The sequence below is a fragment of the Rhinatrema bivittatum genome, chromosome 5 (genome assembly GCF_901001135.1).
Source record: "Rhinatrema bivittatum chromosome 5, aRhiBiv1.1, whole genome shotgun sequence".
NCBI lineage: Eukaryota > Metazoa > Chordata > Amphibia > Gymnophiona > Rhinatrematidae > Rhinatrema > Rhinatrema bivittatum.
Window position 1 is genome coordinate 288,778,719 of NC_042619.1, and position 25,740 is coordinate 288,804,458.

The 25,740-nt window shown below is 42.4% G+C and overlaps 1 protein-coding gene across 1 annotated transcript in view; it reads left to right on the forward strand.

Moving 5' to 3' along the window:
• Nucleotides 1–25,740, forward strand: part of EBF2 (EBF transcription factor 2) — a 310,602-nt gene that overhangs the window by 259,441 nt on the left and 25,421 nt on the right. The window contains exons 8-10 of the mRNA XM_029604092.1: nucleotides 11,200–11,317; nucleotides 14,371–14,501; nucleotides 15,186–15,312. Coding sequence (XP_029459952.1) covers nucleotides 11,200–11,317; nucleotides 14,371–14,501; nucleotides 15,186–15,312 — 376 coding nt within the window. The remainder of the gene's footprint in view (nucleotides 1–11,199; nucleotides 11,318–14,370; nucleotides 14,502–15,185; nucleotides 15,313–25,740) is intronic.

A 25,740-nucleotide genomic window follows, 5' to 3' on the forward strand; every position in this document is an offset into this window, starting at 1 on the left:
AATTTTATTTTCTAAGCTTGAGTGTAGCTCTATTGATCCCATTTCATTTTCTGATCATGATATGGTGATTTGTTCCTTGGGGCTGAGCTCGGATGTTAAGCCTCCCAGAAGGTGGAGGATCAGACGTTTGTTACTTTCCTTAAAACCAAGTGGGAGGAATATATAGAATTTAACTGTACATCGGATGTAGACGTTATCACCTTCTGGAACACTGCCAAAGCAGTCTTGAGGGGCCATATTTTGACTTATCAGGCTCAGCAAAAAAAGATCATAATCATAATCTCCTTCTTACGAAGAAATTGATAATGCTTAAACAGTCGACAATGTCACCAAGTGGGAGCTTTTGGAGACGAAACAAGAGTTAAAAGAGCTTTATACGATAAAAGCCCAGCAGAACATAATGTATTATAAATATAAGATGCATCAATGGGGTAATAAGCCTGGGAAACTACTCACCAAATTGGTAAGGAGCGATAGAGGACAGTAAGGGATGATAACTCATTTACACTATACTTTTCACTATCACACGCAGACGTCTGATATTTTGTCTGCCTTTGTTCAATATTATAAACAAATGTATATGGCTTCCAGCTCCTCCATTCTAGTCAGGAATGCCTTTTTTGATGCTCTGCCTATACCAAAGTTGTCTGAGGCCATTAGGATGCAGCTCGATGCTCCTGTACAGAATGGGGAAGTGATGGCGGTAATAAAGCAATTAATGTTAGCAAAATCACCGGATCCCGATGGCCTAGGGCCAGAATTTTATAAGATTTTGGGACCTCTGGTGATCCACCCCTTAATCAGTATGTTTAAAACTGTGAAATCCAGGGGATACTTGGATGGTGAGCATAATTTAGCGATAGTAGTCTTACTACCCAATCCTAGCAAGGATGTGGAATATACGGAAAATTACAGGCCTATATCGCTCCTCAACTAAGATGATAAACTTTTGGCGGCGGTCCTGGCGACCTGTTTGAACCAGGTAATTCAAGATGCGGTACATTGGGACCTGATGGGTTCCATTGAAGGGCGATTATCCAGTTCTAACTTACTAAAAGCACTTTTGGCATTACAGTCCTCCAAGATTTGAAACCCGGATGGAATTCTTGCCTTTGATTGTGTGGAGTGGCTGCACTTGTTGTGGGTGTTGGGACCGTTTGGACTTGGGGATGAGTTTGTTGGATGGGTCCAGCTGCTTTACCATCAACCCTGGGCCCAAATCCTGGTCAATGGTTGCCTATCTGAACCTTTTGTTTTGGGCCGGGACACCAGACAGGGTTGTCCCTTGTCCCCCCTGCTTTTTGTCCTCTCCCTGGAGCCCTTGGCCATCAAACTGCACAACATGGCTTCCTACCAGGGCATCCAGTTGCAGCATCAACAGTTGAAATTGGGACATTTTGCTGATGACATGATGCTTTTTGTTAGGAATACTGGGGTATCACTGGGGGATATTTTTACATGCCATCAGTTTGGTTCATTTGCAGGCCTGTGGTTAAATTATGACAAATCTGAAGCTTTGCTCTGGATACCTCCCTTCCTAGTAGATGGCCTGGGACCTTTCCATTGACATGGGCTACATCCTCTGCGTTACTTAGGGATTCAATTAGATGCACAAGATAAGACATTGTATGATGCCAACCTCACCCCTGTTCTCGAAAGGGTAAAGCTTCAGCTTCATCGATGGAAAGACCTTCCCTTATCCTTTTTGGGGCAGTGTGCCTTGATCAAGATGGTAATACTCTCTAAATTTCCTTATTGTTTACAAACGTTGCCCATCTGGATAAAAGACAAGGATATTCGGGCTTTTAGGTCAGCTGTAGGGACTTTTATTTGGGGCAGACTGTGTGCCAGAATCAAATTTGACATGCTATGTTTAGACAAAGGAGCGGGGAGGCGTAGTGCTATCTGATTTGCGAGTGTACAACGTTGCGTGTCTTTTGTGCCATATTCAAGATTGGGCAGCGGATCACCATAAATTTGATGTGGAGGGTTTGTTACAGGATTGGGTCACCCCTTATCACCCGCTCAGTCTTTTGCATATGCCCGGGTCTAAGGTGGCCTCTATTTTACGGCTTCGTGCCCATCACAAGGCTTGGTGGTGGTGGCGATCCTCCATTTGGTGCAGCAGTTGCATTTCCCCCTTTCTGACTTTAGTGGGCAATGGAGATTTTTTACTGGGCCTGGACAGTGGTGTTTTCAGGGAGTGGGCTGTGAAAGTCTTCTGTCTTTTATCCCAATGGATCGATGAGGACCTCCTATCCATATACTCTTTTCAACAATTACAGGCACATTGGAGGATCCTGCATAAGCAGTTCTTTGCATATTTACAAGGGCAGTATTACTGCCTCCATGTCTGCAGAGGCGAACTGAGTTTAATATTCTTGTCCGATGCGGAGGATACTTTTCTGGATACCATCCCAAAATTTAATAAAATCGCAATTTGGGTTAACCATTTGAAGGCCACTTTGCCAGACCCTCATCTAACACATTTAGCTGGGAAATGGGGAGATGATCTAGGGGTGCCTGTGGGCTCAGCTATTATGGAAAAAGCATTTTCTTGGGTTTGGCATTATTTATCCTCCGCAGCATTGCAGGAAATTCAGCTTAAATTATTGCACAGGGTTTACATATCTAGAGCTATGGGGGTATGCATGTGCATCTGGGATTCTGATCAATGCCTTAAATGCAATGCACAAGTGGGTACACTATGCCATATGTTCACTGGATACCCTAAACTGAGTAGTTATTGAAGACAAATCAGGGGATATTTGGAGAAGGCTTTGGGATGTGAGGTTGCATGGTCTGGTCTCTTCTTCTATTTGCATTTACTGGGTGGGGTTGCTCTTCAACCTCAGGGCGGGGTGAGGGTAGGAAATTCCTATGCTTAGCCCTAGTGCTGGCTAAGAAACAAATCTTACTCAACTAAATCTGAGCCCTTCCCCTCAGTGGCAGGTGGCAATGCAACAGATGGCCCAAGTGGAGCTCCTGAGAAAGCGGTCTGTACAGCATCCTAAGGAACGTCTTTGATTGTGGGGTTGTGGGAGAAAATCCTTCCTTTGCTCCAGGAGGTTCTGCTGATTCAGCCTGAGGGTGCATGTTGGTTTGGTTGGGTGTGACTGTGGTGTGAATGTGAGGCAGGGGTGGGGTGGGGAGGGAGCTGTGGCAGCTCTTAGGGAAGATATTGTTCTTATTGTTTGCCTTTTTCTTTTTCTTTCCTTATGCCTAATAGAAGACCTCAAATAGCACGTATTACTGTCAGCTTCCTTGTGTTGGCACTGTGTTTCTGTATTGGTTGAGACAACGCTGTAATTAGGTTTCTCTATAATTCGAACAAACGGGATTTACGGAATTGAGAGTGACATATGGTGGAGAATGTGGTACTGTGACAGCACGAAGCCCAGAGAGCTACCCAAGTGTCACTGGATGGACACTGTGCTCCTGGTACTGTCGGATTTATTAGCCCTCAACAGGTGTCATGGCTGTAGAATACAAAATATGGAACCCAAGTGACACGAGACACATCTGTCCAGCTCTTTTTCGGTTTTATTTCCCTTTATGTTTGAAACTCTGGAGGGTTGAATGCTAAGGGCGAGTTTCCTCGCTGGCCTCCAAGACTGGACCCCCTCAGTACCACAGTTCACGAGCAGAGATCACAGAGGTAGTTACTAAGGGCAGTTCTATCATCAGGCAGGATAAGGCGATTGCCTCAGGGGGCAAAATTTTGGAGCAGCAGCAAGTGCCAACCCCCCCAATGTCCCTTGCAGCAACGACCTCATTTCCCAGCCAAACAAGTGAGAGACCCGCGCGGCGGTATGGATTGATGATGTGCCGACAGCGTTCCCACACTCCACTTGCAGGAAGAGAGCCCTGTGTGGGTGTGGTGGAGCAATGCCAGTGGGGTTCCTGCATCAATGCCGCAGAGCTTGATTTTTGAAAAACAATGTATTTGTTTATATTCGGCCTTTCGTGACTGGTCACCTACGTCAGGTACCATAGGTATTTCCCTGTCCTAAAGGCCTGATTTATTACGCTGCCCCCCTCCCCCCCCCCCCCCCCCTGTAGACAAGAATGGTAAATCAGGCCCTAATTGTGTATTTGAGGAAATGGAATGTGAGTGACTTTTCCAAGGTCCTCAGGGATTGCAATGTTGGCTTCCTTCTTTTGTAGCCTGATACTCGGCTACTCCTTCACTCCTTTGGGATCTCTGGCCCCTGCCTCCCCCAGCGTTTCAAATCTCCAAAAAGTCTAGACTCCAAGGGGACACCTCCACTTTGCCTGCTCGCAGGTTTTGATTTGATCTGTGCTGCACCTTTGGGCGGCGGAAGGGAAGAGGCACCATCTCACCCCTCACCTCAGGCAGCAGATTGCCTTGAGTTGCCCCTTGGAGGAGCAGTTAATTCAGTCTTTCTGTCAATGCAGTTGTCACCTGCATCACACTGTCTCCTAGAATTAGGGGAATTTCTTAAGCAGGTAGGCTTTGGATGTACCCTTCCTCCCTGAACCCTCCACTTTCCATACCTCTTGTGTGTCTCCAAAATAAAATCCTAGTATTCACTCCAACTGAGTCCAACCATCTCGTTTAAAATATTTCACACATAAAACATGACAGACAAAGATTCCAGTTAAGAAGTAGTTGTTAAAGTTCAATAGACTAGAATCCCAAAATTTGCTAGTTCATTAAATGATATTAATTCTGTCTGATGCAATCACCCACATCAGACAATGCTGCCCACACACTGAAATTCCACGAAATAGTGGTCCAATGCAATCCCATTGTACTCATATAAAGATGGCTTTCCTCCTGCCTCTGCAAGAGAAGTCCAGTTAAATTAGTTGGCATTACCCTCCCTGGAGCTTGTGAATGCTCTACAAGGAACTAGATCCTCTAGGGCTGCATGCTGGGGAGAAAGATCTTGCCACTGAATATTTGGCTACATTTAGTTGGAAAAGTCACTTATTTAGCTAAGTAGATAGCCAGATAACTCAGAGGCGTGGAATGGGTGGATCGGGGTGGTACTACTTATCCAGTTACCTTAACTGGGAAAGTGCTAATATTCAGATTTACCTGGTTAAGTTAACCAAATAAGTTAGACCTGCCATAGGCAGCTTTGTCTTAGCCGGATAATACTTATCCAGCTAAGCAGTGGCAAATAGCTATGCTGCTGAATATCCCATGTAAGTTAGCTGAATGACTCTTATCCAGCGAACCTACACACAGATGGATATGTTTGAATATTGGGCTCAGATAAAGCAATAACAAAACATTAACAATTCCACAAGGGGAGCTAGAATACCATTCTAATTAGTAACCATGGGTTACACAATCATTGACTGATCTGCTGTCTGAAAGGACGCTAATTGTTTGCATATTATGATTGTCATTATGCCACAATGCAGTGCAGCCAAGCCCAAGTCTGAGGCAGTTTCTGAAATGAGTTCCCCGCTGATCCACAGCTCAGGCCCAGGCTTGCTTATGCTAACAGGTCTTGCTGCACTGCACTACATTGACCAAAATGGTATGGGTTTGAAGATTCTGGACACCAGTCGACAGGACATTGAACTGGACAGTCTAGTTCAGTCTCGTGCTTGATTTATTCTGTTCCTATAATGTTGTGGGGCTTTGCATTCTTACATTCCCTGTAAAGTAACAAGATCACAAGTTTCCCAATTTATTGGAATGGAAATTTAAAAAAAATTAAAATTAAAATTTAAAAAAAAATATATATATATATTTTGACCAAAATTAGCATTGTGCTCAAGGAATATCGTCATCACAATGTAGAGACTAAGGAAACGGCCTCAGTCTCATTGTCTGAATGTAATCCACTTTGAAGCGCTGAAAAAAAGTGTGAAAAGTGGAATATAAATATAAATAAATAAATTGTCATAAACTGGTGAAAGTTCACACATTTTAATTCACATTCTGTTCAGGGGAAGGGAGTGTATAGAATGCCTACCCAGGCCAAGAAAGGGAACCAGAGACGAAAAAATGGAAAAATAAAATGGAAAAGGACATCATTATTTTTTTTTTCTTATTATTCAATTAAGAACTGAATCTATGATGAATTGGGATATCTGAATTGTGGGTTCATTGACTCCTTTTAGAGCGAGAGAGAGAGAGAGAGAGAGAGAGATCCGTTGCTAGCAACATTTGTGGTCCACTGTGAATCTAAGCAAAATACAGTATGGATTTTTACAGACTGAAGGATCCGTATCAAATTTTCCTGGGGTTAACAAGAAAAATATCGTTAGATTTTATTTTTCCCAGTGGAACATGGAAAAATTCGAACCAGGCTGAAATCCTCCCAGTTCGAGTTTGACATTGCAGTTTGTGGAATCCTAATAACAGAAGAACAGGCTGAATTAATTCTCCTGTCGTTAAACACAAATATAGCCACTTTCCTTCCCTTTCCACATGTACGTGAAAACAGTTCTGGGAAAACTTTCATTTACACTGCTGAAAATGCACCAGTTTTTAGGGCTCTTGGAAAACAAATGATTCTGATTGATACTTGATCTGTTCAGAGCATTGGTAAAAATGCATGTAAATAGTTAACAAGTTAAAGGTAAGCAATGTTGACCTTGATTTGTTTGGCTAAGATGTAAAGATTTTTGAAGGTCAAAGGTGCCCTTGTGTAGTGTTTCAGAGTCTAACTGAGCCTGACCCACTAACATGAAGCTGCTGTGGCCTGCAGTTTTGAAGAGTGAAACAAACCAGGGGGGAAAGGGAGAAGGAGAGAGAACAGGAAATGGAATGAGGTGTTTCAGGAAGTTGTCAGGAGTTGACTGATTGATTCCAGATGGCGAGGGTCAGCCTCCGTGACCCAGGAAATACTCACTGGGGAAAGTTGTTGGCTTGTACAAAGGGGGAGGGTCCCTGGGAGTTAGAGACCGTACTGGAATTCACATTCCACTTCCTTTCTCTTATGAATAAATGGAATTACAAAGTAGCCACCATCCATCCAGGGTGGCATCAGCTTTAGAGTGCAAAACAAAGAGGAAGGGGAATAGAAATACCATCATTAATATTGTGAGAAAAATGATCTTGCATCCGGAACATCAAAAAGAAGAAACTGATTTTTCTTCACTTCTACATAAAACCCCTATTAAACAATGAACCTTTTTAGTTGTTGCCCAGTGTCTCAGGGCCTTCAGGCTTGTATTAAGCCTTGTGTCCTTTAAATGCATTTAGATTTCCATTGAAAACACTGTCATAAATATTCTAGATGTTGAAATAAGTCAGGTTAATTCCCCTGTCAGTTTAAGAGGCCTGCACCATGTAGCAGAAAATATATTTCCATTGTTTAATAGAAAATAATGAAGACCAGGTGAGCCCACCGATTATGTCATTCTGGAAATGTTCACTTTGGACCTAACACTCCACCCCAGTGAGGAAATAAGTTGGCAGTAGGTTTGTGCTATAAGATGCAGGAAATGTGCTGCTACTACATAGTAAGAGAAGTGAATGAAACTGATCCGGTGAACTGCATTCTTCTTGCTTGTCATCGTACACTCTGAGGTCATCATGGCTGATGCTGGCTGTGCTGTATCAGAAATTAGAGCTTCGGGCCTTCAGTTGTAGACAGGGTCACCAGATAGATGCAGCAGACAGTCAGGGATAGATGGAGGCAGTGCAGGTTTCCAACTCCTGGACCCCGCCCCACTCCAGCTGCGCACTTGTGGTCCTGAAATGGGGACTCTGAGCCCCTGCACCCTTCATTACCAGGACCGGCTCTGTTTGTCCCTAATGCCTTGAAGAAATCTGGTAACATTATTATTATACGTAGCCTGTAAATCCTTTTGAAAATTACCCCTTTACATGTGAATTTTCAAAGATGTTATGCATGTGAATGTAACATACTATTGTAGCAATTTTCAAAAGCCAATTCATGTGGGTAAAGTTCATTTACACATGTAAAATCCAGTTTTAATGGCTTGATTTTTAAAATTGGGTTTTATATGTGTAAATGCACTTTACCCACATGAAGTGGCTTTTGAAAATTGCTACAATGTATGCCATTGAATTGTCCATAGGATTTACCTGTGTTAAGTGCACTTAGTATGGATAAATGGCTTTTCAAAATTGTAATAATAATTACGTTTACATGTGTAACTCCTTTGAAAATTCACCTGTAAGCATGTAAATGCTTTTGAAAATCAGGCCCTTAGTGAATATCATCCACCTCATGTTATCCTTAAAATGTTTTGAGCACAATTTTCAAAGCCACCTACCTGAGTATTTATCCCTGTAAATTGGCCTGTCTGAAGATTGCTGTCCTCAGCAGGCTTCCACCATGCATAATACTTTATTGCTGGATTTTGAGGTGTTGATCCCGGGGATGTGTTTAGGTTGTGGAAGGAAAACAATGCGCATAGATGTGCTTTTCAAATCTACGCAAGCTGTTTTGCCCCTGTTTTGCAGCCCACAGAAAAAGCAGCTGCAAATGGGCACAAGGACTTTTAACCATTGGTCTTTGTAGATGGTTTCCAATGGGAAATTATGCAGATAGTTCCTTAAAATTCTACCCATGAACCTTTTGCTATTCAGAATTACCCCATATATCTTTGGTACTGCCAATGTACACATTGGGGCGGATTTTAAAAAGCATTTACATGCGTAAATCTGGGTTTTACGCATGTAAATGCACTTTACTCGAGTAAGTGGGCTTTTGAAAATTGCTACAATATATGCCATTGAATCGTCCATAGGATTTATTCGCATAAGTGCACTTTACGTGAGTAAATGGCTTTTGAAAATTGCTACAATAGTAGTTACATTTATGTGCGTAACTCCTTTGAAAATTACCCCCTTTAGTAGGAGATATGTTGTCAGTTTTTTTAAATTGTGAGGTATTATTAAAAACATTTCAGACTACTAGAAAATTGTTAGGCAATCAGCTTTCTCTATAATTCCATCCCCTCTCTTAACTGCACTATTAGGAAGGAAGTAAAACCTTCAAAGATACTTGCTTTTTTCTCTTTGGTAATTGATCCTTGAAATTTGTAGGAATGTAGTTATTTTGATTTTTTATTAATTCACAATTTTATCTGATCTAGTAATTAGTGAATGTAGATGTAGGAGGCAGCTCTTGTTTTATCTCCAAAGGGTCAGATAGCAATCACACACGGAGCAGACGGAAGATCTTTGTTCTGAAAGTTTACTAAGGATATGCTGTAATTTTAAAACAGGGAAACACCAATGAAATTTGTTTTATTTTGTATTATTTCTAATCTGAAATAACCCACAAAGCAATGACATTTAATTTTGTTTCATTTTTGTTCTAACATATGCTAAAACATTTTAGTGAATGCTAAAATAGTTTAACCTGCACTCAATCCATTTAGCATGCTTTACAATGGCAACAATGAAACAAAAAGAAAAAAACCTACAAAATAACTAGAAAAAAACAAAATAAAACCCAAACAAGGCAATGATGTTTTCCATGCACACCCCTCCAGGACAGCAGTGGTCAGAAAGAACATAGAACAATATGTTTAAATGGTATGTTTGATATGGCTAGTTACAAAGATTGCAATTATCCTAAAATGTCAATTAGGTGCATTAGGAACAAAGCAACAAATTGACTTTTGTTTCCTGGCCCTCATCCAATGTTAAGAAAACTCCACTTTTAATTGTTGGCTGCACAGGAATTCTCATTGACAAGAAACATCAGAGAAAATTGTCAAAAGTATGACTACAGTGATGTCTTCAGCCAAAAGAATTTGTTCATGTCACTATAGGGACTTTGTTTTCAGTTTTTATTTTTCCTGGTAATTTTTCAGAGTTTATTATAACAAAGGACCGCATTCACTAAGCTGCATTAGGTCATTTACCATGCGAAAAACGGTGTTATTTACGTGGAAAATGACCTAATACAGGGATAACGCAAAGTATTTCAAGTATCTCATGTTATCTGATCCCCGGCACCATGTGTATTAAAATGAGCTCATTAGTAGGCTAATGTACACTAATTATCTCATTACTACCCTAAAATATGTTAATCAAATAACACGGCTTGCCGAAAATTTCGCAAGCTGTGCTATTTGAATTGACGTTATCTACAACTCAGGAGTTGTAGCTAATTTCCTGCGGGTGCATCGGGACAATGATGCTCGACCCCGAGAATAGCCCCTCAAGTAATGCAAACACCCTTGGGAGTCTGCATAGGCTCCCCTGATTCCACCCCCTGCCCTCGCCATGGCCTGTAGTAGTGAAAATATGAAAAAAAATTTCAGGATAATGGAAACCCCGCCCCCCCCCCCCAACCCCAACCTTTACACAAAATATCCGTCTTTCACAGGCCGGGAGGCCTGGACCCCTCCACTCACTCTAGCCCCCCTGGACCCCCCCTTCCACACAGTAAGATCTCTGGTGGTCCAATGCATCCCCAGAACCCCCCTTACAAAAAAGGCTCCCTGGTGGTCTAGTGGACCCCCCCAAGTCCTAGCCCATCTTCAGACCATTCCTTACTTATAACAGTACAATAGTGATCCAGTGGGGGCCTGGAGCACTCCCCAGGCTTTGGGCCTGGGTAGCAGCCTTTGCCCATAGACAGTGGGTCTTAGGGGACCATTAGACCACCAGGGAGCTTTTTTATGTAAGGGGCATCCAGGGGGTGGGAACTGGCGGGATATATTAGATCATCAGAAATTTTGTTGCTGAGGGGAGACTAGAGTGGGGAAAGGAGGGTATGGCTTCTCGGCCTCTGGAGGCTAGATTTTTTTCTGTGAAGGCAAGGGTTGAGGCTCCCGTCATCTGAAAAAAAATAATTTTTAAACGTTTCACTACTACTGGCTTGCCTGTAAGGGCAGTGGGAAGGTGGGGGTAGGACAGAGGATTTTCATTATCTTGATGAGGGGCATTCTAGTCCCAGGAACATCATTGTGCGTTATTTGGGGCCCTGCTTTTGCTGCCGTAATATTTCTACCCTTGGGAAAATACCAAAGGCTGCAGTATTGTCCCATGAGAAAATATATCGTGGGATTCACAAAGCCACAAAAAAATGGGAGAAAATCAGTAGAAATGACTCTTTTTTTTTTCACACTGATTTTCTCCAAGATTTGTTCATTATAAGAAACAATGATATACTTGCAGGAAAAATAAAATAAAAACAGAAAACTAAAGGTCCTAATCATGCACCAAGTTGGACATTTAAAAGAGATTTTCCATGAGATTCCTCCTTTGTGTTTTCTTTTTAGGTTGTGTTATCAACAACAGTGAACGTTGATGGGCACGTGCTGGCAGTATCCGATAACATGTTTGTCCACAATAACTCCAAACATGGACGAAGAGCAAGACGGCTTGACCCCTCTGAAGGTACAGACCCTAGTATGGAGTATAGTATTGAAATTAACATGTTATATTACCAAATGTTTATAAACTACCTTTCTTGAACAAAGTTCAATCCAAAGCAGTTCACAGCAAAAAGAATACATAATAACAAATGCTTCATAACATAATAATGCATCAATAAAATGCATATGCACCAATAAAATACTCAAATATAATAGTAATAGTCTAGAAGCAAAACTCAAATGCATCTCACTTTCACTAGAGAGACAAACAAGTCGTAAAACAATAATGATAATAAACAATCAACCCATAGTTTCATACTACCCATAAGCTCATCCAACCCCATAAGACTATCAGAAGCCCCAAATTCCTGATCCCAATAAGACATCATCCAGTGACCCATTTGTGGGTCCCTAACCTGCACAATGTGCCATAAGTTCTTTGTATGCTTACCTTAAATCATTTTCTGTAATGGTTGTGTTCGTGCTCCTTGCCATACCTTACTATTAATGTAAATTAGGTGCAAAGCCAGGTGCACAGCATGGGAAATATGGGCCTCCAGGGCAGTGAAAGACTGGCTCCCAGTACCATTGGAACCTCCTTTAACAAAGATTTACAGACCATTTGGCATTTATGGGATTGCCATTGCTCTCTTAAATTAGGAGCTCAGAAATGTTTTTCATTTCATTAGAAGCTGCACAGAGCAGAGGTCTTCTAGCATTCTTCAGGTTGACTGAGGCTGGAGATCTACAAAAGCAGCAGTCAGACATCTTGGGGCATGGCGTCCCAGCAGTTGCTCAACAGATGCATGTGTTGGGCCGTATTTGGAGTGCATGCATGCAGGGCTCCAGAGTGAAGCCTGCCCAAGACTCGTTGCTGCAATGGCTCTGCAGTAGGGAAGGATTTAAAAAATGGAGGAAAAATCCCATGCGGCGGTGAAGACTCATGGCACAAGAGCCCCGGTAGAGTTGGTTCTAATTGAGCAGGAGGTCCAAAGGAGCAGGAGGAACGTGTTGGGCCAAAAAGAATGGAATAGGAGGCTTTGCTTGAAGTCCCCTCAAGTCAATCTCAAAAGCATGGTTTCTGAAGTTAACTGGTGACTGCAGATTATACTGTGGTTGTCTTGTAGATCCATAAGCAACGCAATGCGAGTGATGCAAAATGGAATGGCCTTCTTGTTAGAGCAACGGGTTAGGAATCAGGGGTTTAAATTCCACTTTCTCCACGGACACTCCTTGTGACATTAGACAAGTCACTTTATTTCCTGTTGCTTCAGGCACTCACACAGGAAGTAATTTTCAAAAGGATTTACCGGTACATGTTTAAAATAAGGTTTTACATATGTAAATGCACTTTGTCTATGTATATGGGCTTTTGAAAATTGCTACAATGTATGCACTTGAATTCTCCATATTTTTTACTCATTGTAAGCGCACTTAATGCACATAAATGGGCTTTTGAAAATTATTACAATAGTATGTTACGTTTATATGCGGAACTCCTTTGAAAATTACCTGCGCAGTAAGCTCTTTGGGGAAAGGTTTAATGTAACTGAATTACTAACAATGACATAAGCCACTGTGAGCCTTATTTGGAAAGGCAGGCTAAAAGCATCCAAATAATCATTATCACTGGGGTGCTGACCGCAGGTTCATTTTAACTTAGGATCTCATATTCCTAGAACATTTGAACAACAGCATTTCCACATCTCAAAATCTAACATTTGAGAGTAAAAATTGGGGGACAAATGGAGATGTGGATTTCTAATTAAAATGCTTTCTGGTAAGGGATGGTTCTGAAGAGAGAGAGAGAGAGAGAGAAGAAAAATGGTGCCTGCTAGAAAGGGAATGTCTATCCTGAAGGACAAGAACTGGCATCTTGGTTTGAGGGCTACTTAAACAGCCATGACATGCCCAAGAAACGTACGGCCAAATAGGTCAATGTTTCCTTAAACATAACTACTGCAAGAAATAACATAGCAGTCGGACTGAAGCTGACACTAATTGATGCTGTTTGTTTGGCCAAGTCAGAATCACAGCCTGCTCTGAACCCTTCCTAGGACAGAGCTGCAACATAGCAATTGTGCACTTTGTAGAGGGTAAGAAAACCAGCAGTCAGGATACTAGGAATATCCCACGAAGTCCTCTCTCAATCTTCCTGCCCTCTGCTAGTGAGAAGGCCTTCTGATGTTCAGAATAGGCAACTTAGGTTATTATTTCATTATGAATTTTTGTTGTCCCTTTTAAAATGAAAAGAAAGAAGAGAATTAATGAACTGGAAGAAAATGATTGAATCGGTAAAGAATTTGCGGTGGTGTTAATTTCCCCCAGCGGGCAGTGAAATGGTAGAAGAAAGTGCCAGGATTCTGAGCTAGGAAGCCGTCCAGTTTTTCCTTGACTGATTGGATGTGATTGACTGACTGTTCAAAGTAGGCTCATGTTTTTGGAGTCCTGCCAAAGTTCTCCTCCACCTTTGACCTTGTCAACATTGAGAATAGAGTGATGGATTGGATATGCCTATGGCCTGGAAACCATATTGGGTTCTTGATGATATATAGTCCAGAGGCCTACACATGTGGAAGAGAAAAAAAAAAAAGCTCTTCATACAGTTAACCAAATTGTTAAACTCTTGGTAGTGTAAAAAGCAATCTGTTACTACCTCTTTAATTCTGAGATTACTTGAAGAGTGGATCTATGCAGCAGCCTGAGTTCCCCCATCCCCTTTCCTTGGTGATCAACTTACAAAATATGCTAATGACAGGATTTTAAAAACACCTTCTGCACAGTCCATTAAGTAGGCACATCCCTTCTTCACACCGTGTTGTGGTCGTGCTAGGCTTAATGATACTGCATTAAGTGCTAGCAATGAGCTTTTGGCTAATTAATTGAAACAATGCCAAATTCCCCATATTTTTTATTCCTCCGACTGTGCAGTCTTCAAGGGTGATATATTTGGAGAGTTTTGCCTTGTGTCTGTCTCTTACCTGTCTCTTCAGCCCCCTAACTCTGTAACTAAAAACAAAACAGTAACAAAGCAAAAACAAAGCACTAATGTAAAAATATGTTTCTTTTGTATAGCCACTCCTTGTATCAAAGCTATTAGCCCAAGTGAAGGCTGGACTACAGGAGGAGCCATGGTCATTATTATAGGAGACAACTTCTTCGATGGTCTACAAGTTGTGTTCGGGACTATGCTGGTATGGAGCGAGGTAGGCCAATGTCAAATACTAAGATTGCAACCCCTCCTCTTGTGAGACGTTTACCTTAAGGAATCTCCTGTTTGGTGAAATAATATACTTCTATAGCACTGTAAGGTTCACACTTTAGTATAACTCAGACAGACTGTGAGGTAAGGTACAAGGCTGAGGAACTTCAGCCACATGAGAAAAGCAATTGGAAGGAATTGGTAGACCCTTGATGCCCTACTAGGATAAAATAAATTCCTAATGTTTGAAATTATTTTCCTATAGCATTTCCTTGTCATAATCTGAGCTTTAAACATTCAGTGATGGAACTCACTGATCTGATGGGAGTGGAAGAAGTAGATGATGTCACAGCATTGTTATGTGACTAATTCTCAACTCATCAAGTATCTCAATTGGAAAATTAGAGTTTATAAACAGGATTCAGTTATGCAAATACTGATATAGTGTTGCTAGCCTAATCATATGTCAATGTGATATTTTTAGTCCATTTGACTGCATTTTGGGTCTGGTGCTTTTACTGAACCCTGAATAGGAGTGAACTGGTGCTGGAGCCAGAAATCTAGATCTGGACTGGATGCTCATGATGACATAAAGTTAGATTTACCACAGGTCTGAGGTTTGTATGATGATGCATAACCAGCTCACCATCTCCACGCCCTCATGAGTTTTTATTTTCTGTTTCTTCAGCTGATAACGCCTCATGCCATTCGAGTTCAGACTCCTCCACGTCACATCCCTGGTGTGGTGGAAGTGACATTATCATACAAATCTAAACAGTTTTGCAAAGGAGCCCCTGGTCGGTTTATTTATACAGGTGAGTAAAGAGTATATAAAAATCTTGCCTTTCTTGCTGCTTCTCTACAGGAATAAATGCACACATCATACTCACAGCATGGAGGGCTCTTAAACATACAATATGTATACGATCCACATTCATTACAGCAGGGACTACCACCAGGGTCATTATAGATACCCAAGTAGTGAGCGGCTCTTACCATGAATCTGTTTAAGAAATGCATGTAAAGATCTTCCAGTGCCTCTAGATCTCTCCTCTGTAAAAAAAAATCACATCTACCTTTATGCACAAGAGAAAAAAATAGAAAAATGTTTACATTTTAATACATTTTCATAGCGGTGTTGGAGATAAGTCTTTGTCCTGTTGGCAATGCATGAGGAGCTTTCGGGGTTGGTAGGGAAGGGAAAGATTCTGGGTGGCCAAGTTGGGCAGCTAGAGCAGAAAATCAGCACCAACCAATCCCCATCCCTGGCTCTGCCCACTTATTTCAAACAAGGCACCTAAATTTAAGCACTCAATCCTGTGAAATTTTCCTAAAAGTTAGGAGCTGAACACCTTTTGAAAATGGACACTGTATGTTTTTGGCTCCAGTGGGATGTGCAGTTGGCTTGAATGGCCACAGCCTTATGCCCAGAGCATGGACACACTGAGGCCTATATTGTAGGTAACTTTTCAAGATTATAAAATTATGGAGACCGTACCTTCAAAAGGATATAAACTGGTTGGAGTCAGTCCAGAAGATGGCTACTAAAATAAGTCTTCGTTCTAGAGTATATGGGGACAGACTGAAAGATCTTAACATGTAGAGGCAAGCAAGACAGGGGAGCTAGATAGAGCCATTTAAAGACTTCCAAGGCTTCCATGTACAGGAGGTGAACCTCTTTAATAGAAAAGAGACTCTAGAACAGGGGTAGGCAGCTCCTTCCATGAGCGCCAAACCAGGTCTGATTTTCTGGATATCCACAATGAATATGCACGAGATATATTTGCATACAATGGAGGCAGTGCATGCAGATATACCTTTTTCATATTCATTGTGTATATCCTGAAAACCAGACCTGGTTGTGGCACTCCAGGACTGACGTTGTCTGCCCCTGCTCTAGAATGAGGAGTCATGAGATGAGGGTGAAAGAGGGTAGACTCAGGAGTAATCTTAGGAAATATATATATTTTTTAAAATTAACTCTTTATTCAATTTTTGCAAATTAAAATATAATACAAAACTTGTATTTTCATATAATATAAGTAATCATCATGAGAGACTTTCATAAATCACAAATTCCATTAACCAAACAACTCATTATTTCTCTCACATGAATCTATAATGTGGGGGTTCCTGACTAACCATAAATAATACATTCAAAAAACTATAAAGGGAGTGATTTCTATTCATTCTTGTACAACCGATACTTCTGACATATTAGACATCCCGCCTAGACTGGTTTTATCCCTTAAGAAATTTTCCAGGTGAAGGGGCTCATTAAAGGAAAATTTCTTACCCTGGTAATTGACAAAACATTTTGATGGAAATTTTAAATAAAAAGTAGCTCCAATTTCCAGGGTCTTACTCTTTAACATAAGGAAGTGTCTTCTACGTAATTGCGTAGGTCTAGACACATCCGGAAATACAAAGACTTTTTGGCCACAGAATGATAGATCCTTATTCTTAAAGAATTTTCCCAGAACTATATCTTTATCCTTCTCTAAGGAAAAGGATACAAATAATGTTGCCCTTTTATTTATAATATCTGTAGACTCCTCTAAAAAGGTGGATATCCCTATACTTTTATCCTCTATCTGCCCATTGTTATCACTAGGGCGCACTGGGAAATAATAAATCTTTGATATCACCGGTATATCCTTATCTTCATACGCTAAATTTTCTTTCAAAAATTTCAAGAACATTTCAACAGGCGATAACAACCTAGTAATTGGGAAATTTACAAACCTTAAGTTTTTAATCCTCATTAGATTTTCTATATTTTCTATTTCAGCATGTAAAGAATTACAATCAGTGATATTCAAACATTCTCTCTCTTGGATATTCTGTATTTTCCCTTCAACAATTTTCAGAGTTGACTCTACATCATTTAACCTTTTACCTTGTTCCAATATAGACAACCTATTAACATTAACTAATGAGGATAATGAGTTGTTAACTTGTACTAGGTTGGAGTCTAATTTTGTCAAAACCCTCCACAGGTCCCCCATAGTCACATTAGCCGGGTCTACAGAATTAATCTGTGCCCGATCTAAGGTAATTATTATATTACCTTCTTCTGCCCCTGTAGATTGTGTTACAGGGCTATCTACTGAATCGGCAACAGTCAATGGAAAATGCAACTCCTGTGCACTCACATTTCCTGATGTCTTCTCAGCTCGCTGATCTTCTCCTGTGTTTACTGGAGGTTGAGGAGGGGTCGGTTGATTGCCTGGACTTAAAGAGGCATCTAAAATGCCTCGCGTAGAGTCCATACATGGCATTCCCTGCCGATTAATATGTGCGTCCATGGGACCAAATTTTACAGTTGTTGGCAATGAGGTGACAAAACGTGCCTTCCTTTTTCGACCCATAGATTGAGGACTTCAGGGATGAAATTTTCCAAAAACTTTATCTGGCCGGCCGCGGTCCTCGCGGTCAAAGCCGGTCTAAGCCGCGCGCGCCAAAGGGGCGCGCGCGGCTTAGGCAGCACGCCGACGGCACTACGCGCCGACGTTCCTCGGGTTTTGTAGACCCGGTCCCTGGATGATGACGTCAGGAGCACAGGATCAGCTGGCTTCAATTAAGCACCGCTCCGTTCTCACCCCGCTCACGGAGGAAAGTCCTGCAGATTTTGATACAGTCTCTGTGTTCCTTACCAGGACGGCTTCTTTCACTCCCTTCAGTTCTCTCTCAGGGCCCCTCTGATCACAAACGCTCCTCGGGTTTTGTAGACCCGGTCCCTGGATGATGACATCAGGAGCACAGGATCAGCTGGCTTCAATTAAGCACAGCTCCGTTCACACCCCGCTCACAGAGGAAAGTCCTGCAGATTTTGATACAGTCTCTGTGTTCCTTACCAGGACGGCTTCTTTCACTCCCTTCAGTTCTCTCTCAGGGCCCCTCTGATCACCGACGCTCCTCGGGTTTTGTAGACCCGGTCCCTGGATGATGACGTCAGGAGCACAGGATCAGCTGGCTTCAATTAAGCACAGCTCCGTTCTCACCCCGCTCACAGAGGAAAGTCCTGCAGATTTTGATACAGTCTCTGTGTTCCTTACCAGGACGGCTTCTTTCACTCCCTTCAGTTCTCTCTCAGGGCCCCCAGGAAATATTTCTTTACAGAGAGGGTGGTGGATGCATGGAACAGCCTCCCAGTGCAGATGGTGGAGACAAAAACAGTATCTGAATTCAAGAAAGCATGGGATGAACACATGGGATCTCTGAGAGAATGATGGGAATTGTAAAACTAAATTAGTTGGGCGGATGGGAAGACTAGATAGGCCATATGGACTTTTTTCTGCCATCACATTTCCTTGTTTCTGTGTTTTAAGTTATGCGCACAAAGCTTTCAATATTTCCTCCCGCTGACTACATAAATTTTGTGTGCACTTAAAGGGGCATCAATGAAGGCATTCTGTGTGTGGGGCTAAACCTTAACCAGTAAGCGCACATATTCCGTGCTCTCCAGCTAAAGTCATAGAATTTGCAGTCCTAAATTTCTGTGGGTAACTTTATCCTCGGATATTCAGTAGGAGACATGTGCATAAGTCCCACTGAGTATCTGGGGAAAGTTGCACGTGTAACTTTGCCCAGATAAATTTTCCACTGGCTGACTTACTGAACATTGACCTCTCCTATCTGTAATGTCACTAGGAACGCTCTTTTCTCAGTTTATCACCCTCTTTCGCAGCGGCGAGGATATTGCACGGTACATTTCAGACACATGCAGACTGAAGTTTTTTGCTGAAGTCTCTTAGGTTTTAAGTCATCATATTCTGCCAGTCCTTTGCCATCAATTATCATCTTTTGTGAAAGTGCCTGTGGAGCATATTTCTTTCCCAGTTTTTGCAGTTTTAAAAAGCAACCCTAATGAAGAATCATCACTTTCAAAGGTTCTGTCCACTAAGTAGATTTCGCCCTGGGCACACAACATGAAAACAAAAAAAAAGCTTTAGCAGAGAATCCTTAGAGAGGCATTAGGCTGCAATACCTTCAACAGTTTTTTCTTTCCTTAGGAGGGGGGGTTTGTGAGCAAACTTTACCAGTACAAGAAGTGCCAAACACTGCGATTGCTAGGGTTAAGAGTTAAGTGCTGTGGCAGTCAATGAGGGAGAGAGATGGGAAGGAGGGATTACTAAGGGTGGTGGATGAGGAACAAGAGGATGAGCTTCATAGTACAAAAGCACTACCTGCCTCTTTACCTGTAATAATATCTGTTTCCCATGCCGGCTAGATTCCCTAAAATACCCAGCTGACAGTCCTTAGGCATTAGAGCTTCCCTGTTTGGTCTTCTTCATAGGAATTCTTTCCTTTTTTTGTATGCTAATATATTTTCTGTTTAGCACCTTTGAGCTTTTATGTATGGTTGTGTAATCTCCTTTAAAAATAAAAAAAAATCAACGCACAGTCTCAATCCTGAATCCCAAGTTATTTCACCAGAGATCTCCACTCCTCCCAGAAGAGGCCCTTCCCTTCTGCCACCCTCTGACTTCCTCGCACCTGAACTGCACACGTTTAGGCTTTCCAGCTGCTATGCACCCACAGCCTTATGCTCTGGGCATAAGGCTGTGGTTCAAGGCAAAGGTGCCACTACCCCTTCGCCATGAACCGCGCCACCTCACTTTCCAGGGAAAAGCAAAAGCTCGGCTCTTCAACCAGGCCTTTCCCTAGTCTGTTTGTTAGTAAAGAATTAACATCCACCATGCCTTGGACATTTATACAGTGCTGCCTGCACATGACCCCACGGCCATTGCTGCTGCTATTGTACCTGTTAGTCTAGTGTAAGGTGATTGCAATCCACTTGGAGACCGTCCTTGGAAAAAAAGTGGAATAGCAAATGTTTGTAACTAAGTAATAAATAAGTGCCTTCCTGAACCATGAGCACTGTAAACCAGGAGGAAATGGCAAGGGATGGATCGTGCTATGCACCCCTCATTATGCAAGTCCTCTGATCACCTGCTGCGAGATCCTGTCAGCCAAGATACTGAGCTAGATGGATGCTTTGGCCTAGTCCAGGATGGCAGCTCTTATGGTCTTATGCTTGAAAATGACAAGGCCTGAAATGGCCTACCAGCAGAGGTGGTGGGGCATGCAAGGGATAGATAAGGAGTGCAAAGGTGGGTAAAAGTTGAGAGGTCAGGTAAAAGACAAAATGTAGGGCTGGGGGGAGTTGGGATCTATATGGGAATTTCTACGTGCGTCTAATCAAAGTGGAAGGATCTCAGCTGAGGTGAGTGGATGAGCGACTATGTTACTGAGGAGGAGGGGCAGTAATGAACATTCCCCTCCCCCCCCATGTGCGTAAAAGCATGCACACAGTTTCACAGTACGCGTATTTTACCTGCACAAAATATGAATGGGGATTTCATTATTAAATCTCCGGGTGTGCTGTGCAGCTGCGTCCATGTAGGTCCCACTTTGTGCGCGCTGGCCACATTTTCAGAGGAAAACTCTGCGAGGGAAACAAACTTGTAGTCCTGGGGGGTACAAAGTAGATGCAAGCTCTGGGAGGCGTTACTGTATTGCTGATTTGTATGCGTTATGTCTTTATGGGTTCTACTGAGAAGAAAGAGACTATTTGATAATTGTGCCGTAACGTGCACACGGGAAAGAGAATGTGTTGTCTACACCTGGTAATTGCTAGAAATGCCCTGGACTGAAAGAGCAATAATACACAATGCCTGGCAAAAAAAAACCCCTTTGAATTTGATAGCGCATCTGTACTTTTCTTTTTGTCTCCCGCTATTTGGGGCTTCCAGCTTTATCAGAATTGGCTCGTACTGGATCTATGGCACCATGGGGCTTAATTGGCAAATACTAGAGGTTGTCTTCCTCTTCCCACCGCTCCTGCCGTCTAGCCCAGCCATTGCTCTGACAGTCCTCAGTCAGAGGTCACCAATGTGTACACCACTAAATCTGACCAATAATTGCTGCCCTAAGTGATAGCTGAGACTCCCCCCACCCCACCCGTCCCCTGGAGAGCAGGGAAGGGGGCTGAGAACATGGCCTTCTGCAGCATCCCCAACCCCGGCAAGCTCAAAGAGCAGAAGCTGAGCTTGGGAGCGGAACGGGGGATCTCCCACGTTGCTGCAGTGCCACTGAGCCACTGGGCCTGCCCCAGCGCCTGTGTCCTTGCTAATAATTATTTAGGTGGATGGACAGCTTTACCTATTTCCAATAACAGTCACAGTCCTCTAGCACGTGTTTCCAGTAGAACAACATGGCAGATAGTCTTTTCATTCTTGCAAACGATTCTTGCATTGCCACCTTACAATCACTGCCGTATAATCCCAGAATGTGCATTAGAGAGAAAAATTATAAGCTATATTTGAAGATTGGAGGAATCTCGCACTACCTGTATATTAAACTTTAAGTTATCAACTCGACAATATCAAATTTCCTCAGGCCCTAAAAGGAAACACAAAAATAATAATGGAGTATCTTGACCACCGGCAATTTTCTGATAAGTGACACGTCTGGTTGTTCCCATTAGAATTCTTAGTTAAACAGATTTTTTAAAGAAACCCCCATATTTTACACCCATTTGCTGGGAAGAAAGCACGCAATAGAATCACAGTCTCAGAGTAATCTGACACATAGCGGAGAAAGACCTCAGGAGGATTGGCAGAAATTCTCATGATGCAGGTAGAACTTTTTTTTTTTTTTCCCCCGAGATGGATCCGAATGGGATTTAAGATTCTGTGTCGCGCGTATTGCTGAACTCCTTCAGTAAAGCCAGGACTGGTTCCCGGTGGGGCGCTAATCCCTTCTAAGTAGAGCTAAGACTAAATTCTCAGATCTGGTCCTTCTCTGCTGAATTCCCCTGTGGCTAGCTCCTGTAATAGCTTCATGCCAGGCTGTAATTATTTAATAAAAATGTAAACAGAAAAATGCATTTTGGCGGGGGATGTGACCTCTTACATTCATTCTATTTTGCTGAAGGAAGACAAAGATAAAATGTCACAATTCTGCTTCAGTCTATGTTTTTGTCAGTGACAACCGCTCTCAGTTATGCCGACAAAAAGAAACAGGTGAAAATTGAATTGTAACACTATCCCTGGGACTGTGATTGTCCTGAGTCTCAGTGAGCCTTTCCTAGTTTAAGAATAATGGGGAAGGAGGGGCTTTGACCTGCTAGGTGGGACCAAGGTCGACTCTGGCATTGAAGAATTTCAGGATGCCTGCTGTGCCAGTTTACGTAGAACCAGACCCTGAGAGGGTAAATATCCTCCATGCACTTCAGGTAACCAAGTTGTAGTTGGTTAATATCAGCATTGTAGCTGTAAATCACATTAAAGTCCTGCTCAGGGAATATACAAGTCTGTTTGTTTTCTTAGTTTTGAGAACATTTAGGTGCTGATAACCAAACTTGCCTAATAGAGACATGGCCAGAGCAATTTTCAAAAGCCTGTCTGAAAATGTCCCACTCTTTTCTTGCATAAAAGTAGATTCGGGGACCAGCAATGCCTTACACAGTGAAAATTAGGTGGGCTTGGAGGTGGGTTTAGATTGGGGGAGGCAGCATTGCATATTCCAAACTTTGGGGTTCAATTTTAAAAAGATTTACATGCATTGAGGTAATTTTCAAAGGAGTTGCATGCATAAATGTAACATACTGTCGTAGCATGTAAAGTGGACTTTTACAGTGTAAAACTCAGTTGCACGTAACTCCTTTTGAAATTACCCTTTTGAAATTGGGTGTTACATGTGTAAATGCACTTTAAGAGGTAAATCTCAAAAGCTGGGTGCACCCCAAAATCAGGAGTTGCACACACATCTAGAACATGCGCACGTGAGCTGGATTTTAAAAGCCACCTACATGTGCACTCACCTCCTAATATGCAAATATCTCAGTACGGTTCAAAAATGGGGCATGGCCTGGGCGTTCCAGGGCAGGGGCAGGAGATATGCACACAAATAGTTACACGCCCGGGGCACACGTCCAGATCCAGGGCTGTGTAACTTTACTTCTGCTATGGAGGAGGCGTAACTTAAAAAAAAACAACCAATAGCCATTTCTGAACGATTTAAAGGGTCTGGGATAACTGAGTCCATGTATCCCTTTGGAAGTTATCATCCCTGCACCTAAATGGGCTTTGGAAAATTGCTACAAAATATGCCCTTGAATTATCAATCGGTCATATGTGTGTAAGTGCACTGGGAAAGATGAGTTTTAAAAGCCTGATGCATGCCAAAATTGGGAGAGGGGCACGCGTGTAGCACATGAACATGTCCGCCTGATTTTATAAGTTGCCCACACATGCGCACAGGTTCTGAATATCTCGCATCAGGGGAAAATGGGGGGTGGGTGTTCCAGGGCAGAGATGTGCAGGCAGGTACCTACGCGCCTGGGAGCACGCCTGGGGATATTTGAATGTAAAGTTACTTCTGCTATGAAAGAGGTGTAAGTCTCAATGAAACTATTTCTAGGCATCTCTGAGGTGTTTGAGGGGTCTGGGATAACTTAGGGGGAGTGCAGGTTGAAGAACCTGGGGTTTTGGAGACCTAGCTGTGGTCTGGGAAAACTGGGGAAGGTGCACCTATTATAAGATTCTCTCACTTGCGTGGCTCAGCGCTGACATGACATGGGCTGTGCACGCACACTTGTAAAATTAGGAGCAGACGTACGCGTGCCAGGGCTATTTTATAACATGTGCGCGTGCATGTGTGCGGGATATAAAGTTGCTGCATACCTGGTCACATGCGAGCAGAATTGCTGTGATAGCATGTTACATTTACTCATGCAACTCCTTGGAAAATGACCTCCCATGCATGTTGTTGTCCATGGATAAAAATTACCTGCAGAAAAAGCTGTTTCAAACCTCTGTGGGTGCTTTTTCCCTGGGCTATTATCAGAGGGAAAATATGCTTGCATTTTCCCTTTGAGATCTTGTGCAAAGCCTGCAGGTAAAAGTACCTGTGTACTGAGCGGTGTTTAAGAAAAATGATCTGTATCTGTTGAGAAGATTGCTTCATAAGAGCACTTGTATGCTAATTGTATGGCGCCTTACGGCTGAGTGAAGTAGTGCTGGGGGCGCCTACGCAAGGTGAGACAGCTGGTGATGGGAATGCTAAGGTGACGAGAGTTTTTCAGTTACTGCTGGCCTGGTGGCAAGTTCTTCCATGGGGAAGACCTGGGTTCAGATCCTGGGCACGACTCTCCCAGGCCAGTTGGGGCTGGGGGTCCTGTGGACATGATGGTGGTCACAGCTCCAGGCGGGAGTGGGGTGAGAGTCTCAACCATCACTCAGAGGTGGCACCTGGAAGCCAGAGAAACAAACCGGAAACCGATCCAATATTGCAAGTAGCGACCAAGGAGTAGAAGATCGGTAAAAACACCAGGCTATTAAAAATATAAACAGATAAAAGTAACAAATAAAAACATTTAAAATGTACTGACATCAATAAATAGAAATTAAATAATAAAAAGTATATACGAATATATTTGTATATATTATTTATTATATATTTTTTGTTATTTAATTTCTATTTATTGATGTCAGTACATTTTAAATGTTTTTGTTACTTTTATCTGTTTATATTTTTAATAGCCCCTGAAGCAGCTCATGCATGAGCGAAACTCGGCCTGAGTCGGGCAGCTTGTAAAGATTTGTGATAATAAAGAAGCCCTGGTGTTTTACCGATCTTCTACTCCTTGGTCGCTACCTGGAAGCCAGGCCAGGCTTGTGGTCCATGTTAGCCAAGTTCCAAAAGGAGCTTCAGTTTCTGACCCCCCAGCCAAGGGCTGTCTCTGGAATAGCTGGGTTGCGTTAAGAGGTTGAGATATTAAAATAGGGGTAAAATACCCCAGGTAGGACCCAATGAAGGCTCAAGGTGCTGTAGCTCAACAGTGACTGATTCCAATTGTGCTGGAAGCCCGAAACAGCAGGGTGAAAAAAAGATATGTTTTCAGTGGAGGGGAATGGAGACTATCATCTATCTTTTCTGAACACAACAGCAAGTCCCGGACAATATCATTTCATATACCGTACATCATTACCTCTGAAATAAAGGCACCCTTAAGCATATGCCCTATATAGGGGTTCTCGCTCCCTCTTACCTATTATGCCGGTTCTGGTTCCTTTGAGTGAATCTGCACCTCATTTTAGTCTGTAAGAGGGCAACTTTCAAATCATTAATATGGGTAAAGCACTGCCCACATAAATGGCCCCTTTGACAATTTTATGTCAGGTAAATATGTAAATGTACGCACATAGCTGGATTATGTTAAGAAACACACACAC